The 26,143-nt window shown below is 40.5% G+C and overlaps 1 protein-coding gene across 1 annotated transcript in view; it reads right to left on the reverse strand.

Annotated features, from left to right (window-relative positions):
• tcf7l1b (transcription factor 7 like 1b) overlaps positions 1-11,169 on the reverse strand; it is a 37,085-nt gene extending 25,916 nt beyond the window's left edge. The window contains exons 1-3 of the mRNA XM_083554239.1: positions 9,980-11,169; positions 9,511-9,583; positions 9,258-9,388 (exon numbers count right to left, since the gene is read on the reverse strand). Coding sequence (XP_083410365.1) covers positions 9,258-9,388; positions 9,511-9,583; positions 9,980-10,165 — 390 coding nt within the window. The 5' untranslated portion in view covers positions 10,166-11,169. The remainder of the gene's footprint in view (positions 1-9,257; positions 9,389-9,510; positions 9,584-9,979) is intronic.
• Positions 11,170-26,143: the final 14,974 nt, after the last annotated feature.

Here is a 26,143-nt window from a genome sequence, read left to right on the forward strand (position 1 = left end):
GGCTTTACAGCATCATGTTTTATTACTCACAGCCCCAGTGTTCTTTACAAACTCCTGAACTTCAGCAAGTTCCTACGAAAAAAAAACAGCACTTCGCTTGGCCTTCAGCATGCTTGGCATTAAACGACAGTTTTCCTCATCAGCCTCATCAGGCTTCCTCCCGCAGAAATGAGGCAGTCTAGAAAAGCCATGTCTTGGGCACTGAGACGCTGTGAGGAACACGCAAAACACCTCATACATTTGAGGGTAAATTTGGAAAAAATTTATTTAATAAAACCCTAACAATGTTCTTCGCATGTGAGGGGGAGTGTGTGAAATAAATAATGCTCCGAATCAAAGATTTTAAGTATAGAAATGTGTGGAACAGAAAGTCGTGAAGGATACAGAGAGGGAAAAAAAAAGAAATGTGTATAAAAACAACCAAAAAAAAAAAGGTAAGAAGCAAAAGAAGATTTAACGCAAGTATTTATGTGGTGAGAGGTAAATATTTAACATGTCAGAAAAGTGAGTCTCTGTGTCAATCATCAAGCAGACACACACACACAAGAGGCAGAGGTCTCAGTAATCCCACTCAGGCCTGTGACCCTCAGACATGACCTTTCACCCTTCCACCCTCAAGAGAGGGAGAAAAAAAAATAAAAAACAATGAGTGGCATCTAACCAGAAACTTAGTGGTGTGTGTATATATGTGTGCAGAAGAAAGATGGTCCTGTGTGTGTGTGTGTGTGTGTGTGTGTGTGTGTGTGTGTGTGTGTGTGTGTGTGTGTGTGTGTGTGTATGTAGGTAGGTAAGTCTGAGGTGTGGGCAAACAAAAGCGATTAAATGACAGAGAGACTTTGACCCTGAATTAGTCTCACAGAGTGAGTATTCAGCACTGGGGCCGAGAGGCTTATCACAACACACACACACACACACACAAAACAGAGAGAGCGAGAGAGAGAGAGAGAGAGAGAGAGAGAGAGAAGGGGGGGGGCAAAGATAGAAAAGGAGGGAAAAAAACTGAAATGGAAGCAGAGAGAGAGAGAAAGAAAAAAAAAAGAGAAACAAACAAACAAACAAAAAAAATAAGAGTTCAGAGACAAAGTGAAACAAGGATGGAGAAGCAGAGTAAGAGAGTAAAATAAGAGAGAGACAGAAAGTAAAGACTGTCAGAGACCAAGTAAAACAGTAAAAAGAGAGACGAGCAGTAGAGACAGGCAGAGAGAAATATAGAGAGTGAGACAGGTAGCGAGCAAGACGGTAAGACAGGTAAAGAAAAAGAGACAGGTAGACAGAACAGAATGAGACAGGTAGAGAAAAACAGAGTGAGACAGGAAAAGAGAAATAGACAGAGTGAGAGAGTTAGAGAGAAATAAAGACAGAGTGAGACAGGCAGAGAGCAAGACAGAGAGAAAAACAGAGAAAGTAAGACCAGTAAAGAAAAAAGACAGAATGAGAGGTAGAGTGAGAGACAGGCAGAGATAAATGGAGATAGAGTGAGACAGGCAGAGAAAAAGAGAGAGAATGAGACAGTTTGGATTCTAGCAGGAATTGTGTAGTGTGTATGTGTTAAGCAGCATTGTTCATGGAAAATCCATAAAGCAGCAAATATACAACTTACACACCTGCTAAGCCTACACACACACACACACACACACACACACACACAATAAGACACTATAATCCAGACCCTCACTTGATTAACATCTCACTCAACAGTGCTTAGTTTTAAGCTACTGATAAAGTATTGGCACCCCTGACCTAAAACACTTCACATTGAGCCCTGATCATGCACTACTCATAATACAGAACATGTGCTAATGATAAGAGTGTGCACGCATGGTGCTCAAGTCGCTAGCTTCAGCAACAGTGCAAAAGTGTGTGTGTGTGTGTGTGTGTGTCTCAGCTGCTGCTCTGAGGCCTTTGTCCTGCCACACATTACAGTCTGAGGCACTCAAAGAGCCCATTCAGCGCCAGATTTCCTCCTGCCAACACACACACACACACACAGACTTTTAGTCTCTACAGCCTAACCTCTCTCTCTCTCTCTCTCTCTCTCTCTCTCTCTCTCTCTCTCTCTCTCTCTCTCACACTCTCTCAGTCACACACTCGCACACAGAATCCATGTTCGCTAAAACAACACACACCTTCGGTTCAGCTCGAAGGATCGTCCAAATCAAACTGAAGCTAGTGTGGAGTCACGTGTGCGCAGGTTTGTGATGACAGCTGGCGTAACACAGGAGCTCGGCGTGCCAGACACGTCCGGACCTATTACACAGGTCGCTGGTGACAAGTGTGTGCGCGTGTGTGAAAAAAGAGACTGTGTTCTTCAGGACTTGTGTAAATCAGGCCCATCCCACAGGCTGAATCGCAGAATGTCTGATTCCAGTCACATGATCGGACACTTGACATCACTCCTAATCCAAATGTATAGCTCCAGTTGCATGCAGGTAAAATGGAAGGTGCCAGGAGATTGAACGAAAGGAAGATCCGTGATCTCTTATTTGCAGCAATGAGAACCTCCATAGAGAAACACTAGTATAAATCTCATATGCATGGACTGACCCTCAGTTCCACACTGCTCACTCTCTCCTCAGACACACCGTAGATCATCACAGATTCAGAGCAGTTTGTAGATTTACTGAATGAAACGGCGTGTATGAGCGCAGGATTAACAGAAAGAAATCTCAACACAATAACTGGAGAATTCGAAGTGAGCGAGGAAACATGCGAACGACAAACACCTCGGCTTCTCACACACCTCGCCCCCGTGCCTTCTACAGGGGAATCCTATCTCCTTCACACACGCTGCTGACAGTCGGCGTATTGTCAGATGAGTGCAGCGGCGCTTTAAATCTGCACGCGGCTGGAGTGCTGTGTGTGTGTTTAATGCATGTCCTTGTTTTCTGTATGCATGCCAGTGGTTAAGAGAGCAAACCACTTTCTCTGTGTAATCACCCGTTCTTTTAAACACGCACACGGACTCCGTGACCGTCTGTGTGGGTCTGGTGGGCTGGTATTGGCTGCTCTCGCTCAGTTATCGGTGCTGTGGCGTCTGCTTTAGGCCCTTTCTTTCAATCTGCTATCTTGCAGCACCTAAAAACCAGCTTCCTATCATGACTAAATCTCTCAGACTCTGTCCCCACTGTGCGTGCACGTGCGCGTGCACGCACACACACACACACACACACACACACACACACACACACACACACACACACACACACACACACACACACACTTTCTCTCTCTGCTAAGCTTTAACTAAAACCATATGGTTGGAATACCAGACTGATGAAGCTCTGTTTAGGAGGTGCACCCCCTCTTCTCTCTCCCTCTCCCTCTCTCTTTCTCTCACTCTCTCTCTAATTCTCCCTCCCTCTCTCAACCTCCCCAATTTAGAACAATCCGGTTTTATTAGCCTGGAGTCTAGCACTTAGTGCCCTGGTTTTTTAAGAGCCTAGATGCCTCTACACGTGAAAGAAAACGCAGGACTGAGAGTGAGCGAGGGGCCACACGTCATCCCCTGAGGCCCTCGCCACAGCTGAGGTGGAGGAGGTGGATGTTTTTTGCAAGGACAAGAAGGGTGGGGGTAGAGAGGGGAACACAGGGTGCACAATCAATCAAGCCTGAGAGGTCTTATCAGCACCGTGGAGGTGGAGATAGATCTACCCCCTGGCCCTCCTGCTCCCTGGGGGGGGTGGGGGGTTTAAACCTGGGCGTCTGGGGCCTAGGGGCGCTGATATCTACGATAGTGGAGGCGGAGTGGACACATGATCCCTGCCACACCACACACACACACACACACACACACACACACACACACACACACACCCCTATAGGCGGAAATACACAACTCGCATGCTGGGCCAGTACGTGTCCTTACCACGCATGCCGTTAAGAGCGTAGCACATTTATTTTGGATTCATATTGGAAGAGCTGCGAGGTGGGAAACGTTTTCTTGCACCAGAAACAACATGAATGTGCACTTTACAACCTTTTTTCCTTCATGCTGATGGCATCACCAGATAGGAAGACCTTGGGCTTTATTGCGTTCCGGGTAATAATTGTAAAATAATAATTGTGTGAGGGCTAGGCGAACACTGGAATTGCTCTCCACAGGTAAACGGTGCTCTGGGCGAGAGCGGGAAATATACACGCCCATAAACAGCAATCAGGGTATGAGGAAGTCATGAGCTTGAGGAAAAGGGAAAAAAAAAACAACAACAACAAAAAAACACGCGGACACCCCCACACGCAACGTCAGTAGAGACTCGCACTCTCCCGAATGAGGAGTACCATAAGCGAGTGGTGTTTCTATAAAACTCCCGCCTCAGATTAATAAATTGATGAGTAAATAAATTTATACACGTTCTCTTCCTTGAAAACATCAAAGGACGTGGCAGGACGATGGGAGCTGTTGGTGTGTGAGAGAGTGATGGCGAATCCCTCCTGTAGGGCCGTGCTCTTGAAAAGCTGTGCAGGACTATAAAGGGAATATCTAATAGCAGAGAGGCAATAGAAAGATAAAGAAGGCAGTGGTGTGTTTCTGGGGCAAAGATTAAACAGGAATATATATATATATATATATATATATATATAAATAAAATACCGAAGATTTTCCCCTCACACTGAAAAAACAAAAAAACAAACAAAAAAAAAAACTGTAAAAAAGGAGAAGGACAGGAGGAAAAGAAATGAATTGGGAGCCATGATTACAGCGTTGTACAGGTGTGGTGTTTGCGAAACAGCTCTGTATTCAGAGCAGAAACAAGCGAGTGATTTGGCCGGTGCTCCCACACCGCTGCAGACTAAACACGGCGGCTGACTTTTCCACCGAGCTGCGTTTGTTTGCAAATGCGGGTGCCGAAGCACTAAAGCCGCGGTTACACACTGTAGCGAAGACCAGGAGAAATGTATCACTCATGTTACAGTAACGGCAACATGCTGAATTTTCGATCCCGATTGGACAGGCTGTGTTGATCCGCTTTCAGCTACCAGAGTCTTCCTTTTCTAGTATGTTATCATTTCTATAGTAACAGCTTACACAGTTTAGACATAAAAGTATAATTTTTGTTGTGCAACGAAGACTTCACATCACCCCATCACCACATATTGGATTCTTTTCGAAAAGCGGCACACCCGAAGTGTTTCATTGTGAACTATTTACATGTGACGAGCTGCGGGTTCTTCACCAGACATGTATAAAACTCAACTGACCAAGTTCTTGTGGATTTTTCTTGCACTCCTCTGAGCACAAGCACCTCACTCTCGAACTCAGCGAGACAAATCTTTTCTTTTCAACAAATCTCTGTCTCTCCCTCTCTATGCCTGCTTACGATCTTGTCTACAACGTAAACAAAACGAAGCCTGTGTGAAAAGTAGACTGAGGATAGAAAACGAGTGAGTCAGTTTGGGCGGGTCTTGGAATGCCATGCCGTTTCCACTTCTTAAATCTCAGCACGGGTGAAAAGAAAAAATATATATGTTTTTACAATAGGATCCTTTCATACATTTATCCACACACACACACACACACACACACACACACACACACACCTTTTTATTTTATTTATTTATAAATGTATTTATTATTTTATTTTAAACACACTCATGTGAGAAGAACCTATTGTGAAAAAACTGAAAATGAAACTAGGCTTAATTTTTCAGGCGATTTGTCTCCAAACATTGGTACAATGAAACGCCTGACATGAACACTTGTCTGAATCGGTGCAGATTGTCCTGCACTGCAGCTTAGGGAAAGACGGTGAACTTGTTTGCCAAGACGTGAACGAGACGGGCAATTGAACTTTTAAACAAGGAGCTGAAAACCTCGACATTGTATTTTAACCCACATTATATTAGCGTAGAAGAAGAGTCATGTTGCGGTCGTATTTGCACACCTGCGTGCATGTAAAACCAGTGCTGTCCTCTTTAAAGCGCCAGGATTTGTTCACAATGACGCGCTCTGAAACTCCTCGTGGGGTGGTGAAAGGAGAGGTTATGAGAGAATAATGGCCTTTTTCTTTTAACGCCTCAATATTTACATTCCTGCTCAAACTCCCACAGGTATTTTAAACTCTGACACACCGCAGCCTTTTACAAGTTTTTTTTCCCCACTCATTTGCCTGTTTTTTTTTTTTTTTTTTTTTTTTTTTTACATATGCTGCTCAGAACATCTCCCCAAGATACAGTGTCATGATTCTATAGAGAAGACACTAACTTGTGGCAATTGAAATATTAAAGAGATCCACACAAGGGTATCACTTCCCAGAGTTTTTGTACACTTCAACCTCAGTTTGGTTCTCGAGTGTCGTCTGCGGCCATGTTCCTTTAATCCGTTACCTGCTCCAAGCCCCTCCCTCTTGAACAGATGAGGATTTCTCAACATTCCTCTGTTACTCATGTTTGATTTCGAATTCGGTTGCTGAGATTGTATAAAAGCCGCCCAAAAGCCAAGCCGCCCGGGTTTAAAAATAAACGAATAAATAAACAAACAAACAGCTCTGTCTGTCAACCATCACAAGTTTTAGTCTGACGTCCCGAAACGATCTTTGAGAACAGCATGCGCACTTACATGCAGTCCAGATGAGACGGGGGGAAGCGGAGCGGACTTACCGCTTATCCTCCTGGCAACGGGATGCGTATTTGTGCGTTTGTTTAAAAAATAGGGACTTTGCATTCGAGGAGGTTCGGGGGTGGGTTGGGAGGGCAGATAATTGAGACGCAGTGGGCCTCCTCCGGTTTGTTTGGAAAGGTCCTGGTGGGATTTTGACAGCTGCGTGTGTGTCAGAGTGAGCGGGCCCCGGCTTAAGATTGGTGTGTAAATATGTAAAGAATGCTGACTGCTCGAGCGGCTGAGTCACGGCTCAGACGGAGAAGGTGTTGATTGACAGGCTAAGCTTGTCCGCCTCACACGCACACATCCCCCTGACTTGCACCTAGGGCTAAATCTGATAAGTTCACACAAACGTCTTGGCGATAATACAATTAAGTTATTTTACTTTTCTTTTTTTTTTCGTAGTGCACCCGTGTTTAGTTTACATACATTCTGACGCCGCCTTGATGTCTGATCCAGCCTAGCAAACGTGTTTAACAGATATGCAAAAGAGCGCAGAGATAAACCCTATAAAACCCTTTTGAGGGGAAAAAAGTCTAGATTAACTTCGTTTCAAGTATGCAAAGGTATTAGTGGAGTACGGACGTGCAGGTTGGAGAAGAAAACGAGGAAGAAGAGGAGGACTAAAGGTTGGTGATAGAGCTTACAAAAAAGCCTTGTATATGCTAAGGCACAATAGAGGATCTCTGTAAAGGTATGCACCGAGTGCGTAAGGAGAGGCCATTACGCTAATGGGGGCCTACGGAGAGGCGCAATGAAGCCATCAAGCACCCCCTCTGAATAACAATGCTGGCCTAACGCCTCAGTAATTGAATGGAGAGGACTGGGAGAGGAGAGGAGGGAATGGTTCGTTTTGGGGAGGGGGGAGGGGGCAGAATGAGAGAAACTGAAGAAAAAAAAAAAAAAAAAAAAAAAAACAGGCTGGAGTTTGGCAAAGAGAAGCAAGAGAAGAACAAGAAGTGTGTGTGTGTGTGTGTGTGTTTGTGTGTTTTTTTTGGGGGGGGGGGGTACTTTTCAGTCAAATGCTTGGCTGCCTCCAATCAAAACGCATTTGGAATTCAGGGCAAGGAGAAGGATTTGCGGGTTTGAAATAAATAGTGGCGTAACCCAAAGATTTAGAAGAAATGGTTTGCAGTTTACATAAAAAAAAAAAAAAAAAAAAAAAAGGGAAGGGAAGGGAAGGGAAGAAATAAAAAGCAGGCTTCACTTTTTTTTTTTTTTGCAGAGCCTTTTCTTTCTCCTGACATGAATGCCCACTGAGCTTTTTTTTTTTTTTTTTTTTTTTTTGCGAGCGACGCTGAAAGAAGCCAGTGCACGAGCTAAAAAAGGGCTGGTCAACTTTCCCAGAACACGACGCTAAACTCGAACAAATGAGGCATCTGAGGTTTCACAAACATCCAGAACCTGACGCCTTGCAAAAGACAAAACCATCCAAACACACACACGAATAGAACGTTGGCACTAGAAAAATTTCTTTTTTCTTTTTTCAGCCAACTGTCCACTATTTCAACACCAAAAAAAAAAAAAACACACCCAAGGGATTTAAAATAACAGCAGTTGTGGACTGGGTGAGCGTCAACATTTCACTTCTGTACACGGCGATATATACAAGAGGAGACGCGGAAATTTCTGGTACACGGGTGTTTCTGCTCAGCGTAGTGGAAATTCACCTTTCTGTCTAAAGCGCTCCTCCGAGTTCATTTTCGTGCTGGGAAAAAAAAAACAAGCATTTTTAATTGCTTGTTTAACACTTAATTGCTGGCAAACGTCGCGCAGCTCTGACTCGGAGTGTGCTCGGTATGGTGTTAGCTCCATCCCCCAAGCATTTCACACACAAACACGAGGATGAAGGCCAAGCAAAAGACACACTGAGAAAGTCTGGCACCAGGGTCCTGTCACTAAATCACTCCGGATATAAAACATGAAGTCATAACTCACATTAACTGCAAATACCACAGGCAACTTTAGTTTGCTTGCACCTTAACCAGACTTAAGTGTTGTTCAGTCTGGATTAGTTTCACATGTAAATGCAAAATGATGCATTTATACTCTGGTATCTTTTTCCCCAACTAAAATGCAGTGTTCTAATAAAGAAACTGACCCGCCTTGATGTACACGATGCCCTGTACGGGGTGTTTGAGTCAATACAAAAAACGCCTTTTCGATTGTCCCTGAAGTAAAATGAAAGCAGGTTGCAAGAACGCAGAAGAAATTTAGATGAGGCTTTTATGTAACGCTTAAAGTTTACATACACGTAACAGCCAGCCGACCTGCTAACGGTCGTTAGTTTGGACGCAGCTCCCTAACAAACAAATCAGTTTGTATTATAACACAACATTATGTGGAATTTCTCCCTCTCTCTTTTGGATCTATTCACATGCGAGCCGAATCGGACGGACGGGCTTACAGGATGACCTCTCAAACGACTGTGTGCATGCGGAAGACTAAAAAGTCGATACGGGCAAATAAGCACTGTCCCACATCGTAAGAACGAGTAGTGGGTGCTCACTTTATACACCGTGTGAACTTTAAAGAAAGTTTTAAAGTGCAGTCTAAAACATGACCAGTGCTGTAGCAACAACACGGACCATTAGAAACATGTGCTGTGAGCTCATGAAAAGTGTGCAGCGATGACTGTGTGTGTGATGGGGTAACTCACGGTCCTGGCGGTGGGAGACAGAGCCCCATTCGATAAATACGGGCTTGCCAGATCCGGGAGCATAAGGAACGGGTAGCCCGGGTAGTGCGGGCTCTTAAAAAGGCCTCCTCCATCTTGCTGTCTCCTCAGCGCTTTGTGAAAGGAAAATGAAGAGCAGAGGGGGAAAGGGAAAGAATTACAGCCAAATGGTGTCATGGAGGAAGAGAACAGTGTGTAAAAGACCCCCAGAGGGGGAAAATAACCAGAAACTTACCTTCGTTGAAACACTCTCTGGCTTTTTCGTAACTTTCTATGTCGGGGCGAGGCTGGGGGCGTCTCTCGGTTGACTGGGAAAGACACACACACACACACACACACACATACTTTCAGCACACTTTCCAGCTACATGTTCATTATCTATTCAAACATTGAAAGAAATCACCTTCCATCTACATGATCACTATCCAATCTAATCCTGAAAGAAATCCTGTGGTATCTACACATTCAATCTAATCCAATTCAATCTAATAGATGAAATCCATACTAGTGTACTAGCCTAAACAGGAGCGGCTGCGGGTCACCATGACGACCTCGCGTACACGCGCACTACGTCAGGCTGGTGCGCGCCCGCGCGCGAGGGTCATTTGGACACAATGCCGAATCCCGGGTTCGTTCTGCGCATGCGTTTTTATCACCATTATAATAATTACAATAATAATTGTTATTTTCGCCATAAGACCGACCTCGGAATCCGACGAGCTGCTGTTATTCTCCGACTCGTTCACCAGCGAAGACTTCACGTCATCCAGGTCCCTGTCGGCGGACACGCTCTCTGCCGTCTTGTCCTCCTGCTCGCCCTCGTCCTTAAACGAGATCATCTCGTCGTTCGCCCCGAGCTCGTCTCCTCCGCCCCCGTTCAACTGCGGCATGTTGGCTCTGGGTGCGTGTGTGTGCTTGTACGAATGTGTTTTTTCAGGCGCTAAAATCCCACCAAAAAAATTGGAACTGTAGCTCGCTGTATTAAAAACAACAACGTGCTGTAGCTCAGTTCTCGGGGAGCATGGAGGGAAAAAAAGATGGGAAAAACCCCAGTATTTCAGTAATAATCCTTAGAAACGAAATCCAACCTGTCCATGACTACGGGTGAAAATCCAGCTCGTTGGGAACAACTTTAGAAATAAAGAGAAGCCGCTGAAAAGTGTCGCCAAGAGTCGAGAGAAACTTATGGGCTGTGATGGAGGGAGTCGGGTCGAGTTGAAAGAATCGAGTGCAACTTCTCGGCTGTGATGGAAAGGGGAGTCGAGTCGAAGGAGCCGAGTCAAGTGGAGGAGTCGATTAAACGACGCCTCGTTTTTCTTTCAGGACAAAGGCGCCGCAAGGGAAAAAACGCACAAAAACGTGCAAAACGAGTGCAGAAAACTCCGAAAGCGTCTCCAACCCGCTTCCTACTATCCAAACTCGACTTTCGAGGACACTTTGTAAGCTTTTTTTCCCCCCCACTCTCTCCGTCCACCTCCTGACTGACTCCTCACTCGGGTTCCTCAGGCAGCGCGGAGAGAAGCGGCAAAAAAAAAAAAAAAAAGTTTCAACGGTCACGTCGCGTGCTGCTGCTGCGCGAGACGCCTTTTAGTTTTTAAACCCAAAAAAAAAAAAACGTGCGCGAGCGACTTTGGGAAAAAAAACTTTTCCCCCTCGAAAACAACAACAAAAAATACAATAAAGCAAGTCCGTGTTTGTTTTTAATCCCTTTTCACCGACAGACACGACGCGGCGTCTCGGATGTGATAATAAAAATAAAAAAAGGAAGAAAGAAAATCCCTGTATTTTAAACATAAAACAGGAGCGCGATGTGTCCGCTCGCGTGCACGCTAAGCTGCTGCTGGTCGGGGCAGTGCGCGCGCGGAGCCTCAGCGCCGTTTAGAGACGCGGGGCAGAGGAGGAGCACGCGCGCTGAGGGGGGGGGGGGGGGGGAACAAAAAAAAAAAAACGCACGACAGTTCGATTCGCTCCGAAGGAGTCGATTGAGGAGTCGTTCCCAATCGATTCCCAACTCATTTCTCTTGCAGATGCAACTTGAGATATTTATTTATTTATTTTTGTTCAAAACTTCACTTTATTAGAGTTCCTTTATTTATTTATTTATATATATTTTTTAATGGAATATTAATTATTTATTTAAAGAATAAAGTTAATAAAGTTAATATACAGATACTACTGCAAAGGTACACATAAAAACTATAATAATAATAATAATAATAATAATAATAATAATAATTATTATTATTATTATTATTATTATTTGCAGTTTAAATTAAAGGTTTTGTCACTCCTCATTTCTATAACTTGGTGCATTTTTTAAATATTTGTTTAAAATATTTTTTTATTGCAGTTACACGTACAAACGTACACATAAACACAATAAATAAATATTATTATTATTATTATTATTATTATTATTATTATTTGACTCATATTCATAATTGGGTTGATTTTTTTTGCAAAACTTTATTACCCTTACTAATACAAACCTACACATAAACACTATTTATTACACATATAACACATTATAATTGTTCCAATTATAATAATAATAATAATAATAATAATCTCATTATTAATATGACTACTATAATTATATGCAGTCTTCTAAAAGTAATGTTTTAGTCACTCAATGGCAGAACCATTATTACGAAAAGATAATAATGAAAATATTAATAATAAATAACATTCAGGTTTTTTAGTATCTTTAATCATACGAATTATGATTTTTTTTATTATTTGAAAAATAACATTTAGTTTCAAAACGATAATTTTTTCATTGCTAGCTGTCGCTAACCGTATTCGGTCTTTCCTAGCAACACGCTAGATGCTACTCTACATAAACAATTTATTATTTTCGAGTTGAGCAATAAAAAAGTTAAAGTTAAAGAGCCATAATTAGACCTGAATATAATATTTTTGTGTGTAAACATGCTCGGATGCGGATCAATCGATTCAGTGAAGTGACTCGTGTGGACTCAAGAGGAAGAGGAGCCTTTGACAGGAACAGCTTGTTCAAGGGAGGGTCTTGAAATAAGTTCCCTGGCATCAGCTTCCCTCTGTGTTTTTCCAAATATTTTTTCCTGCTCCTTCAGCCCCACTGTGCATTGCATATTTGAGTGTGATACCGTCTCCGAATTTTTTTTTCTGAACGTCATGGAGGCTTTGCTAATGAGGTGATGAGTTCAATGAAGTGTGTTACAGCTGAACATGTGCAGAGCACTGCATGGGGAGAAGGACCAAGTTTGGGGAACGCTGACCTACATTCAAGATATTTACAGATATTCATGGCTCTTCATCACCTTGTGTTGTTTACTAGTGGGCCGATGTGTGTTTTTTTAAAATGATTTTGTCCTATTATTCACTCTTTGTTTGGTCTCATTTTGCATTGTTTTGCTGCTATAAAGTGTCCATGTGGGTAAAATGATAGAATGTAGTAAAAAAAAACCACCTCAAAAATACATTCACTTTAATTAATTTACAGCATTTTGGCCTAATGTCCTGCTAAAACAAAAAACAAAAATGGCACACTTATATCTTCAAAATGGCTGCCAGTTCCTGTGATGGCTGTTCTGGTGTCGGTGATGTGGTGCGTAACGCAAATCTTCATGAAATTAGTGAATAGTGATAGAACATTCGTGCGTTTTTTACGTGGTATCATCAAGCTTACGATATTTGAACTGGAGTCGTATGTGCTCTATAACTCAGGAAGAAAAAACAATCCCGGTCCAAGTTTGTACTTTAAAACTTTTGTTGAACAGTACAAAAAGAAAAAAAGAAGTGTACAAAGAGTGTCAGGAATACTTTTTATATTTCCTCGCCTTAAAAACTTTCCTTCATGGTCCACCGGGCCTGGCGGAGATTGATGATGTCATCGCTTTCCCAGACGGTTTGCTTCACGTGTCGTGTAGGCCCCCCTCCATTAGCGCTACACTTCACAAAAGAACAACTAGGGCATGACCATCAAATGGAAAAGCCACACACACACCCCCACCCTTCTTCTTCTCTTTCTCCTGCTTCTTCTGCTCCATCTTCTTTGTTTTTACGACTTCGACTAATTGAATAGGAGTAGGGGCCCATTTCATGGTGTTTTGTTTTTGTCTTGTTTTTTTTTTTTTGTTTTTTTACCCCCTTCTTCTAATAAGACCCAGGTCCAAAAGTCCTGCTTGGCTTTATCTGGCTTCTAGAAAGACTTCAGGGCTTTCTCCTGCTCCTGCTCCTCCTCCTCCTCATCATCCTCCTTGTCCTCCTCCTGTCTATAAGGGTGTGATAATAGCATGCTGTATAAGTCTGTAATGACACGGTGCTGCTGTAATTGCGGGTCCCTGCCGAGTGTGTGTGTGTGTGTGTGTGTGTGTGTGTGTGTGTGTGTGTGTGTGTGTGTGTGTGCATGGGTGTGTATGTGTGTGTTGTGTCCAGTAGTAAGGTGGTGCTATAGTGAGGATAATACAGGTCTGTTAGTGAGGGCTTTACTCATACCAGTGTGACGGAATCCTCTCAGAGCTGCGTGATCCTTAAAACCTCCCACCGAGAGGCATCCAAGGGGCCACACACATGCTCTCTCACACACACACACACACACACACACACACACACACACACACACACACACACACACACACACACACACACACACACACACACACACATTTATGTATGGGTCAACGATAGATAAAAAAGAAATTGCACCATCATACAGCAAGATTATACAGAAAACAAACACAGGTAGTATCTGGAATAAAGCTATCAATAAACAAAGATTAAACAGGATTATACTTATAAAAAAATGTATTCAGACTGTATATAATTATTATTTCTCGAAGATTATCATCCATAATGTCGCGGTAGTACAAACGAAAGTAAGGGGTTCGACACAATTATGCGTTATATATTAGCGGCAATTTTTTTTTACTTCTATTTTTACGACTCTATTGCTCCGTCATTATTTTAATTGTTTTTTATAATTATAATATTGAGCTCAAATATAAATCAGCTAGCATTTACAACGAATGGAAAGCCAGTATTTACACCTTGGGATCTGAATTTATCCAACTTGAAACGAGATATTTATTATATTTTATTAAATTTTCAGAATTTCCTATAATTTTCCTACAACATCGTGCTGCAGAGTGTTTTATTTATTTTAGGCTTAAGCAACTTGGATTACAGTTTATTAAAGAACACTTTTTATACATTTATTGGTACAATACCATTGTCTCACTGGCATTCATTTGCAACCCAATGAGCATCTTAACCACAGTAGATGTCAAAGTAGACAACATCATCACAGACTCACAAACTGTTCAACCTTCTTCCATCCAGGTGGAGATACAAGGTTGTTTTTGACATACAACCCCATTACCCTACTGAACTCTTCACTACACTACCAGGACAAAGATGTCTGACTGTAGCATTACTGTTTTTACTGCCTGTAATCATCATGCCATTCTACTCCACCCTGTACATTCTCTAGATATAATTATAACTCTATAAAGTTGTAAATTCATACTATATCCTAGCTTATCTTTATATATCTCACGACTCTCTGTCTATTTATCTCCAAACCAATCATGGTTACTCTGTTTTGTTTGTCTTTATGGAGGAGATTAGTGAGAAAATACAAAGTGATTAGCGAACGCAGCAGTAATTCATGCTAACGCTCACAGTTGTGTTAAAAAATAAATAAATAAAAATCTGACAGGAACAAGTGAACCAACCCCGATACGTTTTAGCATCAGGAGCACACGTTCTGATCTTTAAGTGCATATAGCAGCTTGTAAAACTAGCAAGCTAGTCTTTTAGCCTTTAAATCCTCCTATAGAGTGAAGGAGCTCTTTCAGAAAATGCAGCCACTTATCGTTATTTGTGTGTCTGTGTGGAACTGGTGCTGGAATCTGCTCATCATTGTCACGGGTCCTAACCTGGCCCTCCTTTAAGAAACATGCAACAACACGGCTTGAGTTTAGAGTTACCGTCTTACAAATTAGCTCCTGAGTGTGTGTGTGTGTGTGTGTGTGTGTGTGTGTGTGTGTGTGTGTGTGAGTTTATTCTCTCCTATCAGCTTGTGTGTGCTGCCAGGCAGACATGTCTGAGCACCTCTGATGAAGTGTTTGTTTGAGGTGATTACTCTGTATGGGTCATTAGCTCCTCGAGGAGCATGCAGCTCTCAGCTCAGATCCAGGCACCGGATTTTATCTTTTTCCTTTTTTTTTTTTTTCTCGAAGTCAGGTGTGTGTGTCAAAGGTACATGTCTCATTTCCTAAACGAGAAAAGAAGCACAGCTTTTATCTCTAATAGTGTTTGCTCCAGCTTTGTATTCTTCATTTCAATCAATGCCTCAAAGGAAAAAAAATAAGTGAAATGACCGACTTCTTTAATTCATTTGATCTCATTCCACATTTAATCTCAATTCGATGTTATAATGAGCTCCATTCTTCTGAGAAGATGTTCCACTAGATTTTCTGGAGATCCATCCAGCCACAATTAAAGTAAAATCAGGTACTGATGAAGATGAGGTGAGGAGGCCTGGGGTGTAGTTAGTGTTTACATTAATTTATGTTTGATAGGGTTGGAGCTCTAAAGCAGGAGATCTTCCACTCCAGGTTTGGGTCTCCTTGTTCAAGTGAACAGAAAATTTCATGCTAATGCATCGAAAGACGTCTTACACAACTGTGTGCCTCCGACTTTACGCTTGCAGTTTGGGGAAGAACCACATATGGCTGGAAAAAGTCGGTTTTCCCAATACCTTCGGACATACTGCATATATGTCCGATAAATCGAAAACGATCTGCGTTCACATTTTGATATGTTTAGAATCTTATGGCCAGGTGTCCACATACTTATGGCCATATATTGTGTACATCATAATTATTTTATAGTCACATTTTAGATATAAACGTCTGATCGCGTTGGATTTTTACCTTCACCTGCGTCGTGCTGCTTACATTCGCAAAATTTCTTCCCCCCGAAATAAAAAAAGAATAAATTAAAAAAAAAAAAGGGAAAAAAAAAAGAAATTGTGACATTCCTCAGAACCCACTGACATTTAATCTGTTATTTATAATCCTGTTAAAAAAGGGACGAGATACGAATCTGGGCTCCTGGCAGCATATTAACGACACACATCATCCTCGTTGTCTTTGTGTGTGTGTGTGTGTGTGTGTGTGTGTGTGTGTGTGTGTGTGTGTGTGTGTGTGTGTGTGCGTGGGGCAGTAAATAGCTCATTGCTGTTGTCAGCCACATGTCAGCGTGGTGCAGTGGATGACTGACAGGCTAGCTGGGTCTCTCAGGGGCTCATTAAGGCCCTGCAACCTTGTGTGTGTGTGTGTGTGTGTGTGTGTGTGTGTGTGTGTGTGTGTGTGTAAGAAAAAGAGAGAGAGAATGCCTGCATACACATTGAGAGCTACTTACTATTTGTAGTTGTGATTCGTCTCTGTCTAGCAGTGTGTGTGTGTGTGTGTGTGTGTGTGTGTGTGTGTGTGTGTGTGTGTGTTTGTGCATGTGGGACACTCCACCAGGTGTGTGTGTGTGTGTGTGTGTGTGTGTGTGTGTGTGTGTGTGTGTGTGTGTGTGTTTGCTGTAGATATCGGCCCAAAATTCGACAGCGTCGCTGAATTCTGCGTTCTGATTGGTCAGATGTGATGCGTTGATTTGTTTTCAGCAAAATTGACGGCGCTCACCGACTAATATGTCTGTGTGATGGTTTCCATAGCAACGGCGGCGTTCATATGGCAGATTCTCCATGAAAAGGAATCTGTAAACGTGTGGTGAAGTTTTCTTTAAGAAACGACGTTTATTAAACTTTATTCAGAAGGAATGGAAGGAGTCTCCAGAGTAAATGGGAGGAGTCTCCAGAGTAAATGGAAGGAGTACATGGAAGGAGTCTCCAGAGTAAATAGAAGGAGTACATGGAAGGAGTCTCCAGAGTAAATGGAAGGAGTCTCCAGAGTAAATGGAAGGAATCACCAGAGTAAATGGAAGGAATCACCAGAGTAAATGAAAGGATTCTCCAGAGTAAATGGAAGGAGTCACCAGAGTAAAAGGAAGGATTCTCCAGAGTAAATGGAAGGAGTCTCCAGAGTAAATGGAAGGAGTCTCCAGAGTAAATGGAAGGATTCTCCAAAGTAAATGGTAGGAGTCTTCAGAGTAAATGGAAGGAGTCAACAGAGTAAATGGAAGGATTCTCCAAAGTAAATGGTAGGAGTCTTCAGAGTAAATGGAAGGAGTCAACAGAGTAAATGGAAGGATTCTCCAAAGTAAATGGTAGGAGTCTCCAGAGTAATTGAAAGGAGTCTCCAGAGTAAATGGAAGGAGTCTCCAGAGTAAATGGTAGGAGCCTCCAGAGTAAATGGAAGGAGTCTCCAGAGTAAATGGAAGGAGTCTCCAGAGTAAATGGAAGGAATCTCCAGAGTAAATGGAAGGAGTCTCCAGAGTAAATGGGAGGAGTCTCCAGTGTCAGCAGTTGGTGGTTTTCATCTACATGACAGAAGAGAGAGATTTGTTGCTGTTTTTCAGGAAGGCTGGTGAGGGAGCGACTGTTTTTATTAAGAACTGAAGAGAACTTGTTTCTTGTAAATCAAAAGTATCTAACCAGATAAAAGAAAAAACACAGAAAGCACATTGTGTTAAAGGTGTAGCAGTGACTCACTGTTCACATCTCAGGTGGAGTCCATGATCACGTTACACAGTGTACATGTTTTTGTTAGAAACTTTGTCTAAAGGGTGGAACAATGTGGAAATATTCAGGTATGAGAACCACACAGCTCAAAAACACAGCACAAAACACGGCAGGATTTATATATAATATGCACCACTATTTATGGACAGCTGACAGATTGCTTTTTGCTTTTCTCTGACGCATATGTTCATGGACCTGGTTTTGTGCACAGGGGTATTGCCATGCTTTTGGATCTCCTAGTTCAAGTAGAGGAAAAATGTCATACTCCTACATACAAAGACGTGCTACAGTTTGGTGCAGAACCTTAAAATGCTGAAAAACCGGCTGTATAATGTAGGTTCAGGATGTTGCTACAACTCTGAATGATTCATTCATTCATTCATTCTCTCCCGCTTATCCGTAATTCGGGTCGCGGGGGCAGCAGTCTAAGCAGGCCCTCGCCTTCGACTGCTGCCCAATCCTCACAGCACCGTCCCTTACGGTCCCTCCTGCAGGTGGTGAGCCCACGGGAAGGCGGCCCCACGTCACTCCGACGTCACGGACCTTGATATTTCCCTCGTAAGGGACCCCCGGAGCATAGAGGGTTAAGGGCCTTGCTCAAGGGCCCAAGAGTGGCAGCTTGGCGATACCGGGGCTTGAACCCCAGACCTTCCGATTGGCAACCCAGCGCCTTAACCGCTGGAGCCACCACTCCCCCGTAATATATATATATTATATTAATATATAATATATATTAAATAAATTATTATTATTATTATTATTATTATTATTATTATCATTATTATTGTTATTATTATTATTAATATTAATATTATTATTATTAGATAACATTTTCTGAACAAAAAATATAAATGTTATAAGTATAATTATAATAATTTAAATACATTTTGTGGTTTATGCACCCAGAATATATTCATTAGTTTTTTATTTATTTAGGTAATAATATTCCTTTAAAATGAAATGTTTTATTGTTTATTTTAAATGTATTTAAATGTATTATTTGTGTTTCACTTTTTCTACTGATATTTATTTTTATATTTTTTCAATTGTATAATATTTATTACATTTGTTTATTAATTTAATTGCTTATTAATTTAAACATTAAAAAGTAAACCGGCTGTTCGGAAAAAAAAAGCGTAATTCATTAATTTTAATTATTTATGTATTTACATTCATTATTTATTAATTATTAATTTGAGAAATAGAATAAAACCGATATATTAATTTAATATTTATTATATTTGATATTTATTATTTATGAGGTATCATTATTATTTATTATAAAAAAATAGAAATAACTGTCAATAATATGAATAATTATTAATAATTAATAACCGTATTTATTTTGATTTGTTTACATAATTAATATAATTTATGGAAATGATAAAATTTTATTTGAACATTTACTGATAAAAAATAAGTGCAATAATTAATTAATTATTAATAAATTTAATAGTGTGCTTATTTGGAAAAAAATTTACACAAAATTAATTAATGTATACATTATACTGTAAAATATTTATATTAAAACAGTTGTTTGTTTAATATTTAACTAATTTAATCAAATTGTTTACGTAAGAACAGCATCAGCAGATCTACATACACGACGTATAAATGACTTGAGGTAGCGTCACCGTTCTGAAGATACCATTAAGCTCCGCCCCTTTTGTGTTGATTTAAAGAGTAGTGATGTTTCACAATTCATGGTGTAAATGTGCATAAAGAAGAGCAAAGTAGAAAGAAAATTATTTGTGCATTTTTTTGCCGTTTTTAGAGTGCGATTGGAAAACATGGTTCAGGGACTGGACTGCTTCCCACAGTAAGTGTGTGTGTGTTTGTGTGTGTGTACAGTCTTGCGTCATTGCCAGACACACACAGGTGGAATTTAAATATTGGCCGAGTGTGAAATGACACCCCGGTGTGAGAGTTCGTACTGGAACCTCGTCTCTGCTCCACAAATGGCCGGATTTCACCCGGGACAAGGACGCTGTTTTGCTGGGCCCACAGGTCAGCGTGGGATTTTTGGGTAACGTCAGCATTTCAGAAGATTTGCAGGTGCTCGACGAATACGTTAAATAAATCACTCTCAGTCTTTTTTTTTTTTTTCCATTTCCACTCGTTCACCTAACGCTCACTTCTGGAGAAGTTCCCGAGCCGAATGAAACGGCGTCTCTCTAGGAGCAATTTATTTGTCGCACAAGATGTGTCAGGACATGATCTGAATCTGCTCCTCATGTTTCCACTGTTCTTCTGACACCAGAATGCTCCGGAAACCACGATCGCTAACGTCACAAACAAAAACCTGCCTAAAAAACGATACCGAAAGAAATAAAAGAGATAAAGTGTCTGAATACTTGAGATTTGAAACTCCAGAAAGTTGCTACTCGAGGATTATACAGTAATTCTGCTCACTGATGATGATGTGTTTCCATTCCCTAGTCCACCACTTTTCAAACCTCAGATGCAAAGTCAGCATTTTGAGATACTTTCAACATAAAATACAGACTATCATAATGAGACTTAGTATCTCATAATTGTACCGAGACAATAATGAGAGACTAAGTGTCTCATAATCATGACCCATATCTTATAACTATCTAAAAATTATATCTGGTATCTCAATCATATCTCAGTGTCTCATTATCATGACTTTTTTCCAGTATCTCATACTCAGTATTTTAGTATCTCATAAATAAAACCCTGGCATACTCATGAATTCAGATTATTATCTCAGAGCCATGATGTAGTATCTTGGTATCCCATAATTACAACCTGGTATGCTCATGATCATGATGTCTCTTAAAATTATTACATTTTGACCTTTTATCTCAATTATGACATTGTGTCTCATAATCGTGATGTATCTTGATGTATTTTCTAATTGCAATCTAGTATATGTGTAATCATGACTTAGTATCTCAAAAATGATGGATGTTATCTCATAATTGTATCTCAGTGTCTCAAAGTCATGACACAATCTTGGTAATTTCATAATCAGGGCTTTGTGTCTCAACATTCTGAATGTATCTCAAAATCGTGATGTTGCATCTTGGTCATGACTTAGTATCTCATAATCATGATGTGGTATCCTGGTGTCTTATAATTACAATTTAGTATGACAATGAATTTGGCTAAGTATCTCATAACCATGGTTTAGTATTTCCAAATGATGAGGGTATCTCAAAATTCTGATGCTGTATCTCAATTATGACTTATTATCTCATAATCTGATCTAATACATTTATTTAATCCAATGTATTATATCCAATGTGATTTGTTCTGATCTGATCCAATATAGTATGATCTAATCTGATCTGCTGTAATCTATTTTGACCTGATCTAACTTAATCTGATGTAATCTAATCTGCTGTGATCTGATCATGCTCTAATCTGATCAAGTCCAGTCTAATTTAATCTGACCTATCTAATTTGATCTACTCTACTCTAATTTGATCTGATATAATCATATTAAATGTAATCAAATGTGCCCTCATTTGCTCTGATATGATTCAATAAGGTATGATCTAATGTGATCTGTTCTAATCTAACATAATCTTATCTGATCTAATGTAATCTGATTCAATCTATGATTCCCAAATATAAATCCTTGGGTTTTTTTTATATTTTCCTCCCATGTAATGACATGTGTGTGTGTGTGTGTGTGTGTGTGTGTGTGTGTGTGTGTGTGTGTGTATGTGTGTGGAGGGGGGGGTTTCAATAAATTAGTAAATAAATTCACTCATGTCCGTCTCTGAGGATGCTTTGCTTTGAAGTGGCTCATGATGCAACTCTGTGTTTCTCAACACTCAGAAGCACGTGTGTGTGAGTGTGTGTGAGTGTGTGTGTGTGTGTGTGTGTGTGTGTTTTCTCCTCCTTGCGTAGACTTTCCTGTGCATCTCCAAATCGGAGAATCCGATTGGTGCTTTGATGTGCTGCCAGGCCGAGCCGATCTTCATCAAAGGAGTTTCTGAATCGGACTTAATGAGACCCTCATCCTGCACTCATCCTACTACGTAACCCACGATTATGTGTGTGTGTGTGTGTGTGTGTGTGTGTGTGTGTGAGAGAGAGATCGGTAGAGAGTGAATTAGACACAACTCTTTATCATACATTACACAACATTAGATCGTCAGATCACTTAGAATGATCGTTAATAGAAACCTAGCTAGCTGTATGCTAGGCTAATGCGGTAACGCTAACACACCAGTGAAGAGCGTGGTTGCAAAGGGATGGAAAATATCTTTAAGTTGGAAACTTACCAGGAATTTACTGGAATTTATAGGAATCAATTTGACTTTTACTGAAATTTATATAAACTGTATCATATACAAACATAAATATAAACCTTTTTGTTTGATCATTAGCTGACATGCAAGAAATTAAAATGTAAAACTTTTATTTAATTAATTAACGTGCAATGATTAATTAATTAACTTTTACTAACATGAATCTCCACAAATCTCCAAACAATCTGGTGGAACATCTTCTCAAAAGAGTGAAGGTTATTATAACAGCAAATGCAGAATAAATGTGAAATAAGATGTTCAAAAAGCACGATCTTATAGATAAATTTCCACAAACTTTTGCCCATAGAGTTTATTTTTATTGGTGTATTTATACTCATAAAGAAATATTTTTAAGCAGTCATATTATAAATGTTTGGTGAAGTTTTGTGGGGTGGGGGTGGAGTGTGGTGCTTTTTCACTGTCCCTTTCGTACTCGTCTTTTTGGCACAGAAAACCGTTATATGTTCCAATAAAAACAAACAAATAAACAATTTGAGTCAATGTGAGTTACAGGGAATTTTGTGTGAAATCTCGCTGATCAGATCAGAAGTTACTCCTGGCTCAGAGACATTCATGTGTTTGTTTTCTTTGAAAGCCTCCACACACACACACACACACACACACACACACACACCCACACACGCGCACACACTCTTAAAACCTCGGCGTGTTTCTTGTGACTCACGCGTTTCTTAATAAAGCCCCGATGCCGACGTGGCGTCAGAACTCAAATCCGTGAGGGTTGTTATGCATTAATTGCTGGATTGTGTAGACGAGGAAGAAGGTGACGTTTACATTTATCCAGAGCGGCTTACACTTATTTAGACACCTGAGCAGTTGAGGGCCTTGTTCAAGGGCCCTAGCAATTGTGTTGCTGGGATTTGAACTCACTACCTTCTGATTTGAAGTTTGAATGTTTCTCCAGCATGCTGCTCGACACTGAACTGGGTGGAGGGCCGCCGACTCGGGTGTTATTACTTTTATTAGATTTTTTTTTCTTTCGCATGTCTCACGCCACACCCTTTCGTCTTGAAGGAACGCTTTCTGCACCTATTGACTCACGGGTGTGTGTGTGTGTGTGTGTGTGTGTGCAAGGAGTTTTAAAGCCTGACGAGCGTGCTGTATTAGGTGACGGCTTTTACAGCCCAGAGGGTGAAACAGGAACAGCCATGTGAAAGGAAGAGAGAGAGAGAGAGATAGAGAGAGAGAGAGAGAGAGAGAGAGAGAGAGAGAGAGAGAGAGAGAGAAGGAAACAAAGGGACTGTGTTTCAATTCTCACGTTTCGGCCTCGCCCTCGGCCGTGTCGCTCGCGAGCGCTGATTTAGCATTCCTCTCCTTAAATCAGAGCAGATAGAAATTTACTTAAATTAAATTCAGAATCAGAAAACTTTATCGACCCAATTAGGAAATAGTTTGTTTGCAGTTGCTTAGAGTAAAAGATCAAGAACATATAAGAAAATAAGAAAATATAATTATACATATATAAATAATGTATGTATGTATATATATATATATATATATATATATATATATATATATATATATATATATATATATATATTAAGGTATATATTAAATAAAATGAAATTTGTAGCAGCTGTGAAAAACTGCTGGCAGAAATTCAGACTACAATAATAGATATAAAAGTGATTACACATGTACCTAATTATTATTATTGCACTGATATAGAAAAAGATATTTTATATTCATAAATTTTACCCTATAAGTTTATTCCTATTATGCGGGTCAGTGGAGACAGTGGCAGGAAAAAACTCCCTGAGACTGCATAAGAAAGAAACCATGAGAGTAGAGTTTGCAAAACATCTTTTTAAAAGTCAAATTTGGACACAACTGAGCAGCTATAAGGTTAAGGGCCATGCACAAGGGCCCCAGGAGTAACACCCAGCGGTGTGGCTGAGATTTGAATTAATGACCCTCAAAACTAAAGTCCAATTCCTTAACTACTAAACCACCACCTCCCCCGGTTTTGTCTCGGCCTCAGATTAAACTCAGGATTTCATTTCAAGTTCGTTTCCCGGTGCGTTGTCTGATTTATTTGTTCAGAACTCCCTGCTTTACATGCAATTATGTTATTTCGCATTCCATTTGTTTTGTTACTGCTGCACAGACGTCAGAAATGAACGCGTCAAAACTGTCACCAATTCAACACAGAATATTTGACTGAATAAACAATAATTAAATGAGTATTGAATAAAACGAAAGAAAGAAAGAAAGAAAGAAGAGCATTTCGATCTGATTTTGGAATGCATCATCTGTTTATTCCAGATAATGTATTCGCATTCATCTGGACAGTTTGTTTCGCCAAACGTTCAGCCGTGCGTCTTGTAAAACTCGCCAGAGACGTTCTTCACTAGTTGGAGGTTTTTTGTTCATCCCAGAGCAGTTCAGTAGGATTTAGGTGCGGTGACTGGGCAGGTCGTTCCATGATAGATGAGACTCCAGACGACTGTATGCTCTCTAAATAACATTTACAGAACTCAGACGTACGCGTCGACTCATCGTCTTGTTGTATGGTGAAGTCAGTTCCAAACAGCCGCAGTCCAGACGGAATCGCATAGTGGTGAAATATGGAATTGCAGCCATGTTGGTTCAGGATTCCTTTCAATTTCTGGAATAAGTCTCCAAACTTCCCTGCTCCAAAAACAACTCCAAACTATTACACTTCCACCTCCATGTGTGACTGTGGGGGGGTGAGGGCAGTCTGATCTTCTCTCCTGTTCTCTGTCTTACACAAGTTCTAATGTTAGAATTGTTCGAGAAAAATGTCACATTTGGACTCCACAGAATTCCAGTCATTTACTGTCCAATTCTTGTTATTTTTTTTCTTTTACTGACTTTGTTGCATAGTAACTAAAGAAACATACACGCGTCTCAAAAACCATAAAAGACTCGCTAAGTCAGCTAATTTTCTTTGCACTGTCCATTCTTTTTTGGCCGTCTGATTTTGGTCTCTAAATGTAGTTTTTACCGCACTCCTATTACTCATCACATCACACCACACCACCGAGTCAAACAAGCAAACTATTCAGATTTCACACTTTTTTTTATACTTTGTGTCCTCTGTTTTCTGCTGCGTTTCAGAAACAATTCAGCGCCAGCACTGACACCTCGTCCTGAAATTCTTCTCACTGTTGTATCCATGTCATAGAAACAATGTCTCTTCAAAACCCACACAAACTCTGATACAAAGTTCCCTCAGAGGAAAGTAGAAGTTTCTTCAGAGTTTTAGTCGAGAGTAAGTCCAACACCTCAACGTCATCGCTGTAACACTCAGTACTTCCTTCTCATGTGCTGCTATAATTAGATAGATAGATAGATAGATAGATAGATAGATAGATAGATAGATAGATAGATAGATAGATAGATAGATAGATAGATAGATAGATAGATAGACAGACAGACAGACAGACAGACAGACAGGCAGGCAGGCAGGCAGGCAGGCAGGCAGGCAGACAGACAGTCTGATTGATTGTGTTAATCCTTAATTGAAGGTTTAAGGATTAATGCTGTATTAATAAACTGTTAATACACAAGTCACTGTAGCAGAAATAATAAAACTCCATAATTTCAATAAAGTGGATATAATTACAATTCTAATAATATTTTCAGTCATTTCTAGATAATGTAACATGTGAGTACTGGAGAACACTGGGGTATGTGTATGTGGCCTTCCTCCATTTTCTTTTTTTGAAAATAAAAAAAGACAATATATATATATATATATATAAGCTATTTCTTTCTCAAAAGGTTAAATATTAAAATATGCCTCATTTATCGTTTCTCACCATCTTATTTTGTGACCTATTCAAGTTTGTGGGACCCTTAAACATCTTGAATTTAAAATGGAATGTACAACTATAATAAGAGTCTTACGAATGTCCTTT

This window comes from Silurus aristotelis, assembly GCF_946808225.1.
Source record: "Silurus aristotelis genome assembly, chromosome: 11".
Taxonomy (NCBI): domain Eukaryota; kingdom Metazoa; phylum Chordata; class Actinopteri; order Siluriformes; family Siluridae; genus Silurus; species Silurus aristotelis.